General features: G+C 34.9%; 1 protein-coding gene across 1 annotated transcript in view; it reads right to left on the reverse strand.

Moving 5' to 3' along the window:
• Positions 1-3,563: 3,563 nt before the first annotated feature.
• Positions 3,564-15,048, reverse strand: part of LOC125672078 (uncharacterized) — a 32,756-nt gene continuing 21,271 nt past the window's right edge. The window contains exons 13-15 of the mRNA XM_048908176.2: positions 14,583-14,636; positions 12,310-12,369; positions 3,564-8,063 (exon numbers count right to left, since the gene is read on the reverse strand). Coding sequence (XP_048764133.2) covers positions 7,641-8,063; positions 12,310-12,369; positions 14,583-14,636 — 537 coding nt within the window. The 3' untranslated portion in view covers positions 3,564-7,640. The remainder of the gene's footprint in view (positions 8,064-12,309; positions 12,370-14,582; positions 14,637-15,048) is intronic.

The following is a 15,048-nucleotide window of genomic DNA, read 5'->3' on the forward strand; positions in this document are numbered from 1 at the left end:
GGTCTGTGTGTTATCTACACAATATAGAGGTCTGTGTGTTGTCTACACAATATAGAGGTCTGTGTGTTGTCTACACAATATAGAGGTCTGTGTTGTCTACACAATATAGAAGTCTGTGTTGTCTACACAATATAGAGGTCTGTGTGTTGTCTACACAATATAGAGGTCTGTGTGTTTTCTACACAATATAGAGGTCTGTGTTGTCTACACAATATAGAAGTCTGTGTTGTCTACACAATATAGAGGTCTGTGTGTTTTCTACACAATATAGAGGTCTGTGTTGTCTACACAATATAGAAGTCTGTGTTGTCTACACAATATAGAGGTCTGTGTGTTGTCTACACAATATAGAGGTCTGTGTGTTGTCTACACAATATAGAGGTCTGTGTGTTTTCTACACAATATAGAAGTCTGTGTGTTGTCTACACAATATAGAGGTCTGTGTGTTTTCTACACAATATAGAGGTCTGTGTTGTCTACACAATATAGAAGTCTGTGTTGTCTACATGATATAGAGGTCTGTGTGTTCTCTACACAATATAGAAGTCTGTGTGTTGTCTACACAATACAGAAGTCTATGTGTTGTCTACACAATATAGAGGTCTGTGTTGTCTACACAATATAGAGGTCTGTGTTGTCTACACAATATAGAAGTCTGTGTTGTCTACACAATATAGAAGTCTGTGTGTTGTCTACACACTATAGAGGTCTGTGTGTTGTCTACACAATATAGAAGTTTGTGTTGTCTCTGCAATATAGAGGTCTGTGTGCTGTCTACACAATATAGAAGTCTGTGTGTTGTCTACACAATATAGAGGTCTGTGTTGTCTCCACAATATAGAAGTCTGTGTTGTCTACACAATATAGAAGTCTATGTGTTGTCTACACAATATAGAGGTCTGCGTTGTCTACACAATATAGAGGTCTGTGTGTTGTCTACACAATATAGAGGTCTGTGTGTTGTCTACACAATATAGAGGTCTGTGTGTTGTCTACACAATATAGAAGTCTGTGTGTTGTCTACACAATATAGAGGTCTGTGTGTTGTCTACACAATATAGAGGTCTGTGTTGTCTACACAATATAGAAGTATGTGTTCTCTACACAATATAGAAGTCTGTGTTGTCTACACAATATAGAGGTCTGTGTGTTGTCTACACAATACAGAAGTCTGTGTGTTGTCTACACAATATAGAAGTCTATGTGTTGTCTACACAATATAGAGGTCTGTGTTGTCTACACAATATAGAGGTCTGTGTGTTGTCTACACAATATAGAAGTATGTGTGTTGTCTACACAATATAGAGGTCTGTGTGTTGTCTACACAATATAGAGGTCTGTGTTGTCTACACAATATAGAAGTCTATGTGTTGTCTACACAATATAGAGGTCTGCGTTGTCTACACAATATAGAGGTCTGTGTGTTGTCTACACAATATAGAGGTCTGTGTGTTGTCTACACAATATAGAGGTCTGTGTGTTGTCTACACTATATAGAAGTATGTGTATTGTCTACACAATATAGAGGTCTGTGTTGTCTACACAATATAAAAGTCTGTGTGTTGTCTACACAATATAGAGGTCTGTGTTGTCTACACAATATAGAGGTCTGTGTGTTGTCTACACATTATAGAGGTCTTTGTTGTCTACACAATATAGAAATCTGTGTGCTGTCTACAGAATATATATTTGTTGTTTCCTTTGATAGACCTTTAACTTTCACCTCGATTGAAAAATGAAAAGTCAGCTATTGTAATGAATTGGTCACTACCTAGGATAAATCGCGGATTTCATATTGCATGATGTATGTTAACTATGTCACATGGTTTGTGAAGGTCATATTTCAGTGCTCCCTTGATATAATTACGCAGTCAAAAGAAATTCAATACGTTATTTGGACTCCATTTTGTCTGAATCTAAATTATCTGGTGTTTAATTCAGCAATTATTAGTAATTAACCTGGCCACCTGCATACCTTGTCCAAACTGTCACACTTCACCCCACCACTATCAAAGTACAGATGCGATTACTGATGAGTGTTAGGTAATTAGGTTATTACCATGGGTACACCCTATAAAATTTGACCATTTGTTTATGAAAATCAGTGGCACATGGCATTATGCGGGGTTGGCATTATAACAGGGGTGTTAACATGGGGAGAAATCTGTTCTCTAGGATTTTCAGGCAATAAGCAGGGGTGGCATTATAACAAGGGCAATATATCGATGGAGCACTGTACATGATGTACGTTAACTACCCAAACGAAAAAAAAAGGGTAACAAAATATATATATGTTACATGGTTTGTGGTCATAATGAATGTTAACTATGTCACATGGTTTGTGAAGGTCAATTTCATGATGTATGTTAACTATGTCACATGGTTTGTGAAGGTCATATTACATGATGTATGTTAACTATGTCACATGGTTTGTGAAGGTCATATTACATGATGTATGTTAACTATGTCACATGGTTTGTGATGGTCATATTACATGACGTTATATTATTTTTAATGTATTGTAATGCACTTCACCATTGGTTCGTTTGGTATCACGTGTCAAAGTATAGAAATGCGGATTGACTGGGTGTTTCTAATTATAAACTTTGAAAAATTCGGATTGACCTGTACTTTCTAATAATAGATTAGAGAAATTTTGCTACGTGCAGCAATGAATATGATTCACTTACGTATGTCATTCCAACCAATTAAATTCTCTTTCCGGTCTCTCTAATTATAAACATAAAAAACTCAAATTGACCTGTACTTTCTAATAATAGATTCGGGAGTTGAATTTATTAATAAATTGTCATAATTTCCTGAAATGGGAAGATGCTTTATTCATTACATGTTTCATAAAATTACTTTATCAGTATAAAGAACCCACACTGAAATTAAAACAACTTACTATATTTTTTTAATCTCAATAATGTTAAAAAAAATTGCAATTTATGTTCCCTAATTTTGTTCAGCATTCTTTGAAAAATAATATAACAAATGTAACCCTTTCAATCGGTCGATCATAGATATATCGACTTCACAGAAAAGCATATCGTGTGAGGTATGTTTAAATTTTCTTTGAAGTCGATATATCTATGGATCGACCGATTGAAAGGGCTATATTTGTATAATGTTAACTATGTCATGACGTGTTATAAAGTGTAGTCGCATCATATGGTATTTAATGTCATGACACGTTATACATGGTAGTCGCATCACATGGTATTTAACGTCATGACACGTTATACATGGTAGTCGCATCACATGGTATTTAACAGTCATGACACGTTATACATGGTAGTCGCATCATATGGTATTTAACGTCATGACACGTTATACATGGTAGTCGCATCACATGGTATTTTACAGTCATGACACGTTATACATGGTAGTCGCATCACATGGTATTTAACGTCATGACACGTTATACATGGTATTTAACAGTCCTGACACATTATACATGGTAGTCACATCACATGGTATTTAAGTCATGACATGTTATACATGGTAGCCGTATCATGCGGCTTGTAATAGTGACATAGCTACAGAAAATAGAACTCAACTGACACGTCAGAATTTATTGAAGCGGGTAAAATGTATTTTATATCATCATTTGAAGGTATCACAGAATAATAAAAATTAATTAAACTAAAAAACAAGCACCATCATACAAAACAATTAGTTTGATTGAGAAATAAACTACAATATGATACTTGGATTAAAATACAGGTAATACTCTCCAACAAATATACATTAAAAGATAAAATAAACAGTATCATTAGTACACTTAGCTGCATGGCGTTGCCGACAGGAAATAATAGTCACGACTTATACCGGACTTGTGTCTTCTCATACTGCTATTTGTTATGTGATTTGCTGTTGTATGTTTACTGATCAACTTCATATCACAATCGAAGGATTTTATGTGATTTTTATGACTGGTAAATGTAGTATTCCGGACTTTTCTCCACTTTTGCTTTAGCTAAGGAATCTGAAATTTGATATGTGGTTATCTGATCACGTTTCACCTTCATCCTAGTGTGATTTATATTCAAGCAAAAATTGATAGACTTAAGTTTCATCTTTGACTAAACTTCTTAAATTCTTGTACCTTCTTGCATTTTTTTTATTGTGCAAGTTTCATATACTGTATAGCAGGAAATTAACTCATGGAGTTAATTTTCGCTATATTCACTGAAACAAAATTTCCGCCAATTTAACACTCAGTGAATTAATCTATCATATTGATACGAAATTGGGTTCAGGATATTAAGATTTGTTTTTCCGTGAATTAAACCGACCGTGATTTGTTGCTAAACAAAAGAAATTGTGATTTTTCTGTAATTTACTGATTGAATTTTGAAATTATATTTTATTATGACTGAAGTCCAGAGTCAATAAAATCACAAATACCTTACACAAATCTAAAACTGTTGATTGAAGGCAATTAATATTTGACAAATTACAAATCCCTTACACAAATCCAAAACTGTTGATTGAAGTTAACAGATCAAACAATTGATTGAACAGTCCAAAGTTAACAAGATCACATACACACATCTAAACATAGAACAAATAAACTTTATTTTTGAAAATACACAAGGGCATGAACTGCCACACTTCCCTGCAATTCATATCCTCGTGCATTTTCAAAGATGACGTGTATTTTTTCGATGTACATACCCTTTTCATTTCTGTCAAGAATTCCCAGCAGTTAAAAAACATACAATATTTATCTGTTTTTGATCATACATGCATTGTTCACAACTGCAAACATTCATGAGGAAATGGCTGTCATTAAAATTTGTAGCAATATCAAAGGCAAAAACATTAAAAATGTAAATATTGTTCATTGAATAGTCCAAAGTTATGAACTCACATAGACAAATCTAACAATGTAAACTGAAAAGCCGAGTTAACAAAATCAAACTTTACAATATTGTACACACAAATCGAATGTTAACTGAACAGTCCGGAGTGAACAAAATCATACACATCGTTGTAAAACCCATGGTCGGTCGCACTCCAAGGTAAACGGAGTGCAACTGACCGTGGGTTTCCGACGATGACACATACACAAAATCTAACAATGTTAACAGTCCCGAGTTGACAAAATCAAACAATATTGTATACACAAGGCTACCAATGCTAATGGAACAGTCATTATTGGACAATATCACAAATAAAAAACAAGAACAAAAGACACAAAAAAAAGATAAAAGATTAAATATGTGTAAAATTCTGAGGTAATTTTTTTCTATGGACCACAGTCAATGGAATGAACAGCAATTAAGCTGCAAAAAGAGCAAGTGAAAAAACAGTGGTGGATCTAATGTTTCCTAGAAATGGACTAGGCAGTTGACAGTTCACTGTTAAAGGAAATCCCAAATTAAAAAGATTCATGGAGATAGTCTTTGATTTTTTTGTAGTAACACTTATACAGTGTATGTTGATTATGTGAAGGCACATTAAATTTTCATTGTTGACAATAAATGACATTATATAATTACATAATACATTGCAAATGTCATCTATCATTGCTTTTAAAGTTTCTACTTGCATAAATTTAAAGTTTGCATGATTACATATAAAAAATTGTACATAATGTCAGAATGGTTTGTTACAAATACTACACAATATCTAAGGTAATATGGCAAATGAGAGTCCCTAAACTGGTTCCTCTAATGCAGACTCTGTACTGGTTCCTTTATCATTAGGACCCTTCTCTAATAATAGAAAAGGTTCCCATTCACACCTCGCCTCCCACTATCAAGATCAATATCAGAAATTAAAAACCGTTGTAAAATGGCTGAAATATTGCAAAAACTGCATAAAACCTCAATCAATCAATCAATAGAAATTAAAACATTCATATCGCAAATATTCCACAAAACAAGAGGCCTATGGACTACACAGCTCACCTGTTCTGCTACTATTATTACAGACATCATAACTTATTTACAAAAAAAGGTGCCTGTGGTTCTGCCCCAGGACTCATGGCTTGAAAAATAAAACCCTTCAATCTACACCACATGAGGATGTGTGTGCATCAATTTGACAAATTGTATCCCTTTTCTAAAAAAAAAAATTCTTACACAAACTTGAAATCTTTCTTGTGACCCTGTCCTGCTCATAATTTGAACTTAAACCTGAATTTACTCTACATAAGGATGTTATTGGCACTTTGTACCCCTGTGGTTCTTTAAAGAGGCACATTTCCTGCTTTGCGAAGAAACCGTTCCATACAGTTTTGGAATGCAGGGGCGCGTTTTACAAAAGAACTTACGACAAACTTTACATGCTGGAATAATCAACTTTATTGTAAATCATTCACTCCGAATGCAAAATATCTTTTCAAGAAAATATTGAAAATTAAGCCTCAGAAAAGTTTTAATTCATTCATTTAAAGTAATAACTGTATAATACAATTTAAGACTTGCGACTTTGTTGTAAGTTGTTTTGTAAAACGGGCCCCAGAATGGATATTTGATGACGAGACAGAGCATACTGTATAGACAGAACCTGAAGAAACATTATAAAACTCTATCTGTATATCCCTAGCTAGTCCATACTTCTATTTCAAAATAACTATTTTATCACATGGACCAATCCCCAAAAATTTCATACACAGAAATTTAAGCAATAGTAATAAAACTCCTGCAATGAATAAGAAAAATTTGATCGAGTCTTAAATACTACATGGAGGTATAAATATCTGATGAATTATTTGTCAGAGTTTGATTAAGTCTTACACTACATGGAGGTATAAATATCTGATGAATTGTTTGTCATGGTTTGGACATATTACATTGGTATTTGTATATTCTTTTACATAAAATCTATTTTTCTTTTTCAGTGGTTCTGAAGAAAACTTTTTAAATATCTCCCCTTAGAAGGGGCATGACCCTTTACTTGAATTCTCTTTACCTTAGAGTGCTTTGAGCCAAAATTGATTGAATTGGCCGGTTCCTGAAAAGATTAAATAATTGCCAGACCTGTATTCAGACGATTGTCAGACTACTAGAGTTGATCAGAAAAGCTAACAAAAATTTTCTTAGAAATAAATAAACTATATATATATATATATATATATATATATATACGTAACATTTGATACCACATGATTTTTTTACTAAAACAATAATAGAAGTACATGTAATGGGACTACAGGGTAACGATATGATTATACATTATCTGGCAAATAACAGCACACGTACAGGGAGTGAGTTAACCCGGGGTAATGTCTGCCTGTCGATTTCTCCTCTACAGTTACCTCTAGCGTACATGTAGAAAGCGAGGTTACTGTAATAGTGGTTATTTACGGGTTAAGTACACATTTTTCCACGTCCAACATTACGCATGGGGAAAAATACGCAATAAATGAATATAATAATATATAATATATTAAATATCTATAACTATACACCTGGGGGAAATATAAGCGCTAATTATTTGTAATTTTTCCCCAGGCATAAATAACCACCTTTACAGTAATATAAGCCTTCTGACTTGTGTCCTAATTTCCTATATAATGCTGCTGATAGATAGTGATTATAAACAACGGAAAGGTGATACCTACACTAATGTAGATAAATATACATAGCCTAATGACTGCATAATGAATACATATACTAGCGAGGCTACTTCCTGTTGCTTGTGTTTAACAATGGATCCCTTACGTCGGATGACGGAGAAGACTCGTTCACTTTGCTGACTGCGAATCGTGTTTCCTGGTCACGAGACTTGCTGTCTTTGGACGTCCGCCTTGAGTACAGGTCACTCTTCAGTTGTAATGATGCCGCTGCCTGCTTATTTGTTGAAATTTTCGCTGGGTACCCGTCAGACATTGGACGTGGGGCTGGTTTTGTGGGAGTTTCATTGAGAAGGTCGAAGGAGACACGCGGCTTGGTTCTCTTCCGGATGGATCGGTGGAGTCCATGGTACGTTTTGTACACATTGTACCCGGATTTTGTCTTCTCCTCCACTACCCTGGACTCCGGAATAAAATCCTCCTGATACTTCTGTCGGGCACTTCTAAAGTCCTTTTGTAAGTAGCGAGAATACTGTAAAATAAGACAGAAGAAAAACATAAGAATCTGTCCGAGTGGCTACAACATTTGATATAAATCTATTTCTAAATAGATAAAAGAATACATTTTTTGGTCCAGCAGAATATTTGACATTTACTTTTAACAATGTAGGGAAGTCATTGAAACTGCCCATAAGAGTTAATTGAACAATGAGACCAAACAGCTGTAAATGTATTGGGATATCTTCAAATGCACACTATAGCACACAATACATCTTCAAATGAAGATATAAATTTTGATCAAGCTTCCAGATTTTTCTGCTGAGGTGATGTTGCTTAAGCCAATCTAATCAATCAAGATTGCTGGACTGCTCTAATACTGATTACATATTACGTCGTAAAAAAGTGAAATCTCACCACTCCAGTCAGTTAAATGATCGTCATATTAGCGTAATCCAAGTAAAAGTGATAGAAATTAAGGGTTTCCCATACACTGTCGAACATTAGTATTGACTGATGTCTTTAAAAATGGCTATGTATTGCGTTTCATGTTTTATCAATATAATATATCTAGTGAGATTAAATGACATAATTTCATTGCCAAGTTAATCAATATTTAAATGATGAATTACAGATACTATGTGTAATCTATCGGTCAATTAATTGTGATTCAGAAGATGTGTAATCTATCGGTCAGTTAATTGTGATTCAGAAGATGAAAAATGAAATGGAGAACGAAGAGGAAACACTCCACAGAATAACGTGACATTTACACCAGCGAAAACGTTAATAGTTCTGTAACCACTCAAACATCACAAACGTATACCGTATCAGAGTAATTTGCCTGCTAAGAAAAGATTTCATGCAAATCAGTTACTGACTAACATAACCTATATCATCATTACACAACAGCCTTTTTTTTTACCCTAATTTACTTTTACCATGTATTTTTGAAACAAGAATGTGGCCACTTTGACCTGATATTTGACCTTGATTATCTTGGGAGAGAAAAGGGGAGGGAGAGGAGGAAGAAGAGGTCCACCTCACCTCTCCCATTAGTTTCAAAGGCCTCCTTGCGCAAACATTCGTACAAGTCGGTAAAATAGCTAGTATATAGCTAATGTTATTTGTTGATTATGTATAAAAATTATCATTATCTTTTTTATTAGTTTACCCTGTAATTAGACAAGAGGCCCAAGGGCCTAGAATCGCTCTTCTGATAAATTGTACAAACCCACCATTTCTATTCTTAGCCTCTTAGTATTCTAAATCTTTAGTTAAATCCTAAGAATTCAAAAAAAGTAGGTCAATGTGACCTACTTTTTGGTTTACACATTTTGAGAACCCAAGAAATATCAACTGACAAAGTTTGATGATTTTAAGCCAATTAGTATCTGAATATTGAAATATAGCTGTCAAATTCCAATCGTAGGTCATGGTGACCTACTTTTTGGTCAGCGAACTCCGAACATGCAAGACCCATCAACTGACAAAGTTTGATGACTGTAGGTCAAAAAGTATCTGAAATATATAAATATAGCCGTCCAATTCCAAAAGTAGGTCAAGGTGACCTACTTTTTCGTCAACACCCTTCAAACATGCAAGACCCAACAACTGACAAAGTTTGATGACTGTAGGTCAAATAGTATCTGAAAATATATAAATATAGCCGTCCAATTCCAAAAGTAGGTCATGGTGACCTACTTTTTGGTCGAAACCCTTCGAACATGCAAGACCCATCAACTGACAAAATTTGATGACTGTAGGTCAAATAGTATCTGAAATATATAAATATAGCTGTCATATTCCAAAAGTAGGTCAAGGTGACCTACTTTTTGGTCGACACACTCCATAGACTCATAACTGTCAAATGCCAAAAGTAGGTCACAGTGACCTACTTTTTGGTCGATACACTCCGAAGACTCAAGATGCATCAACTGACAAAGTTTGATGATTGTAGGTCAAATAGTGTCTGAAATATAGTAATTTAGCTGTCAAATACCAAAAGTAGGTCACGGTGACATACTTTTTGGTCGACACAAACCGAAGACTTAAGACGCATCAACTGACAAAGTTTGATGATCCTAGGTTTTACAGTGCCCAAAATATGCATCTAAAATTGAAAATGTGAAATTTGAATAACTGCAAAATTCAAAAAGTAGGTCACTGTGACCTACTTTTTTTATAAATATGTTTCAAGGCCTCAAGATGCATCAACTTACAAGATTTGATGATTCTAAACCTCTCGGTATTTGAAATAACAACTTAAAATATATCTATAAATGATAAGCCATAAAATTCAGAAAGTAGGTCACGGTGACCTATTTTTCAGTTGACGCATTTCAAGGTCCCATGATCCACCAACTGACAAGTTTTGATGATCATAGGCTTCAAAGTGTCCAAGATATGCATCAAAATTAATTTTAAAATAAATACCTGCAAAATTCAAAAAGTAGGTCACCGTGATCTACTTTTGAGACAACTTGACACAAGGTCCTAAGATGCATCAACTGTCAAAATTTGATGATCCTAGTCCTTATAATGACTAAAATATCAAAGATTTAAGGAAATATAAATTTAGGTCAACTTTGAAGTGACCTTGAGACCACGCCCTTTGCCCCAGGGTAATGCCTTGAAAATTTTTTAATCTACAACATATCCTCATCCTTATGTGTAAGTTTGATGATAATCTGCCCAGTGGTTCTTGAGAAGAAGATTTTTTAGCAACCACAACTTTTGTTTGTATTTTCCTGATTATCTCCCCTTGTTAAAGGGTCACATCCCTTATTTAGTATGTATGAAAGCCCTTGGGCCAATGATACCCTGTAACAAATTTGAAAAAAATTGGCCAAGGGGTTCTTGAGTTATAGCCCTTTTTCTAAAAAGTTTACGCACACCGCACAAATGGCCATAGCATTAGCTCTTTGAGCCTTCGGCTCAGAAGAGCTAAAAACGGGGCCTCAATGTAAGTTCAGTTTTACCATTACCTTTGAACTCGTGATATAAAGTCTGTAGATATTTTTGTTGCACTTATACCTACCTTCCACCAATTATAAAGTCTGATTGATTGATTGATGTTTTCCACCACACTAAACATTTTTTCAGTTATCTGGTGGCGCCTAGTTTTTTATTGGTGGAAGAGAGAACCCAGATACAATGTACCTGGGAAGAGACCACCTACCTTCCAAAAGTAAACTGGGAAACTTTCTCACTTACTAGCGAGAGCAGGATTCGAACTCGCGCCGACAGAGGTGAGAGGCCGTGTGATTTTGAGCACGATGCTCTAACCACTCGGCCACGGAGGCCCTATAAAGTGTGAAAATCAAACTTTTGTGTCAGCATGTCATATAATCCACAGTAATCACCAAAACAAAAACATTCTAGCCAGACGATTCAACATTTTTAACACCAAACAGACAAATTCTGCTGTATGATGTTGTACTTTAAAAAGAAAGGTTCTGAGAAGTTAAAATATAACAGTAGATTTGCAGATCTGGATTTGTTGTAATCAGTGGTGGTCTTAGTTTGTTGTAATCAGTGGTGGCCTTAGTTTGTTGTAATCAGTGATGACCTTAGTTTGTTGTAATCAGTGCTGACCTTAGTTTGTTGTAATCAGTGCTGACCTTAGTTTGTTGTAATCAGTGATGGCCTTAGTTTGTTGTAATCAGTGCTGACCTTAGTTTGTTGTAATCAGTGCTGACCTTAGTTTGTTGTAATCAGTGGTGGCCTTAGTTTGTTGTAATCAGTGGTGACCTTAGTTTGTTGTAATCAGTGGTGGTCTTAGTTTGTTGTAATCAGTGGTGACCTTAGTTTGTTGTAATCAGTGGTGAGCTTAGTTTTGTTGTAATCAGTGGTGGTCTTAGTTTGTTGTAATCAGTGGTGACCTTAGTTTGTTGTAATCAGTGGTGACCTTAGTTTGTTGTAATCAGTGGTGACCTTAGTTTGTTGTAATCAGTGGTGACCTTAGTTTGTTGTAATCAGTGATGGCCTTAGTTTGTTGTAATCAGTGGTGACCTTAGTTTGCTGTAATCAGTGGTGACCTTACTTTGTTGTAATCAGTGGTGACCTTAGTTTGTTGTAATCAGTGGTGGCCTTAGTTTGTTGTAATCAGTGGTGACCTTACTTTGTTGTAATCAGTGGTGACCTTATTTTGTTGTAATCAGTGGTGACCTTAGTTTGTTGTAATCAGTGGTGACCTTTGTTGTAATCAGTGGTGGCCTTTGTTGTAATCAGTGGTGGCCTTTGTTGTAACCTTTAATTTAGCCGTTAGTCTGTCTTACCAGTTTCAATCCTCCGATGCTGGGCAGGAACTGGCTGTACTCCGGACTGTTCTCCACATCCTATTAAAAAAAAAACACATTAATTTCCAGACTGATAAAACAAACGACTTACATTACAAGTGTTACTGTGATTTTTCAAATTTGAAGCAAACCTGATCAGAATTATAAACAAGAGGCCCATAGGCCACATTGTTCATCCGACCAGCAGTTCCTAGCAATAAACAAGCTTGAGCAAAACTACCTTTATACAAGCAGCTTGGTTCAGAAAAAACTGCTCAAAGGTAACGACTAAAAATTCATTAATTATCAAACTTAATTATTAAAATTTACTACAAGTTCATTAATTATTGTATGGCTTTCTGTAAGGCCTTTTTCATGTTAACAAATTTCATCTAAGGATACGTTGTGCTAAGTTTGGTTCCCTATACATTCGCACGTAAAACTTTGATTCCCTATTTTGGCCACACCCTAACCCCAGGGGTTATGATTTTTATAAAACTTGAATTTCCACTTTGTCAGGAAGCTTTCATGTAAATTTCAGCATTTCTGGCCCAGTTGTTTTTGAGAAGATTTTTAAATGACCCAACCATATTTTTGCATTATCTCCCCTATGAAGGGGGCATGACCTTCATTTGAACAAACTTGAAAGCCCTTCACCCAAGGATGCTTTGTGCCAAGTTTGGTTGAAATTGGCCCAGTGTTCTGGAGAAGAAGATAATCCTATATATCAGCATGTAAAGCTTTAATCCCCTTATGTGGCCTGACCCTACCCTCAGGGGCCATTATCTGAACAAATATGAATCGACACTCTAAATCAGGAAGCTTTCACTTAAATATCCACTCTTATGGCCCGGTGGTCCTTGAGAAGTAGATTTTTAAAGATTTTTCCTGTAAGCATGTAAAACTTTGATCCCCTATTGTTGCCCCTAACATACTCCTGGGCCATGATTTCAACAAAATTGAATCTCCACTAAGTCAGGAAGCTTTCCCGTAAATTTTAGCTTTTCTGACCCAGTGGTCCTTCAGAAAAAGATTTTTAAATGACCCCACCCTATTTTTGTGATTATTTCCCCTTTGAAAAGGACATGGCCCTTCATTTCAACAAACTTGAATCCCCTTCACTAAAGGATGCTTTGTATTAAGTTTGGTTGAAATTGGCCCATTGGTTCTGGAGAAAAAGATAAGAATGTGAAAAGTTTATGCCACCGACGCCGACAGACAACGGACAATTTTTGATAAGAAAAGCTCACTTCAGCCTTCGACTCAGGTGAGCTAAAAGTGGTTGTAGAGAACATTTTGATCAGAAAACTATTCCCTAGATAAAATGGTTTATAAATTAAATAAATTCATAACACAAACTAATTTCTTGATGAACAGTATATAAGTTAGCAGCAATTTGATTATTTTAGTAATTGCTATCAATTTTGATCGGGATCGGGATCTTTTTCTCTGGTTTGGTTCAAATCTAAAAATAGCAATATTTCTGAAATTTAGTCATTTACTTCAATTGCCATAGATTTGAAAAATATCAACAAATAACTAATAATTTTCATTAAATATTCTATTTAAAGAATGAGAATGTTTACATGAGTCACATCGGCAAGTTAATATTCATATCATGTACCAAAGCAAAATCTCTTATTTGAAAATGAAACACCCATTTTATCATTCCGGAAAACAATAAATTCATATAAAATAATTGAAAGCTTATATAATTCTTTCGATGGTGAAATCATATTCCATGAGATGCTTTAATGAGCCATTAAATAAAATTCGGGTGTAATGAGGCAACTTAACTTACGTAAGTACTTGATCTCAAGAAATGAATCGAAGATATCAAACTTCAATTTGCAAGTGGTCTATTGATTACGAGGTTTTACATGTATTTCAGCAATATAGAAATAAAAGTGATTCAATTTCCTCCAGGGAAGCAACTTATAGAGAGCGATGCCATTTTCCTTCAGGAAAGTTACTTATAGAGAGCGATGTCATTTTCCTACAGCTCGACTTCTGCATGTGACAGCATTTCTCCTCCTTCAATGTCAGTTGATGGCTACTTGAATATTAATCAACATACTTGTGTGTTAAAAGGGCGCGGGCTCTCATTTTCTTGTAGAACGAACAGGTTTCTACAAGCTCTCATTTATGAATAGGATGTACAGGTTTCTACGAGCTCTCATTTTTATAAGATGGAGGCAGAACCTTGACATATTGCCCTGCCCTGAAGGCTGACACCTATAGATTCTATGTTCAATATCAAACAAAACTCTTACCTCTAGCATTTCCTGAAACTTCAGTGTGTTTTCTGCGGTGTCCCCTTTCACTTGCTGTAAACAGATTACAGAATTTTTACCAATGTACAGGAACATACCAATTTTCAATAATTTTCATAATTGTTATATATGTACATCAATCAGAAGGATAGCATTTTTGTGCTGTATCAAATTTTGTTGTAATACATATCTTTACATCAAATTTATTTCAAGAAATGGAATTTCAGTCATAACAATTATTGCATAAACTGAAGCATTTTTAAGCATAAACTGAAGCATTTTTAAGCATAAACTGAAACATTTTTAAGCATAAACTGAAGCATTTTTAAGCACTAACAAATTCAAATGTCCATTCCATGTAAATGATAATGGATAGTTAACATTCTAAAAATAGCAAAATTTAACAGCTGTGTAAATCAGTAATACAGCACTACACATAGACCTGCTCCTTGAGTTATTTTGTCAT

This window comes from Ostrea edulis, chromosome 4 (genome assembly GCF_947568905.1).
Source record: "Ostrea edulis chromosome 4, xbOstEdul1.1, whole genome shotgun sequence".
Taxonomy (NCBI): Eukaryota; Metazoa; Mollusca; class Bivalvia; order Ostreida; family Ostreidae; genus Ostrea; species Ostrea edulis.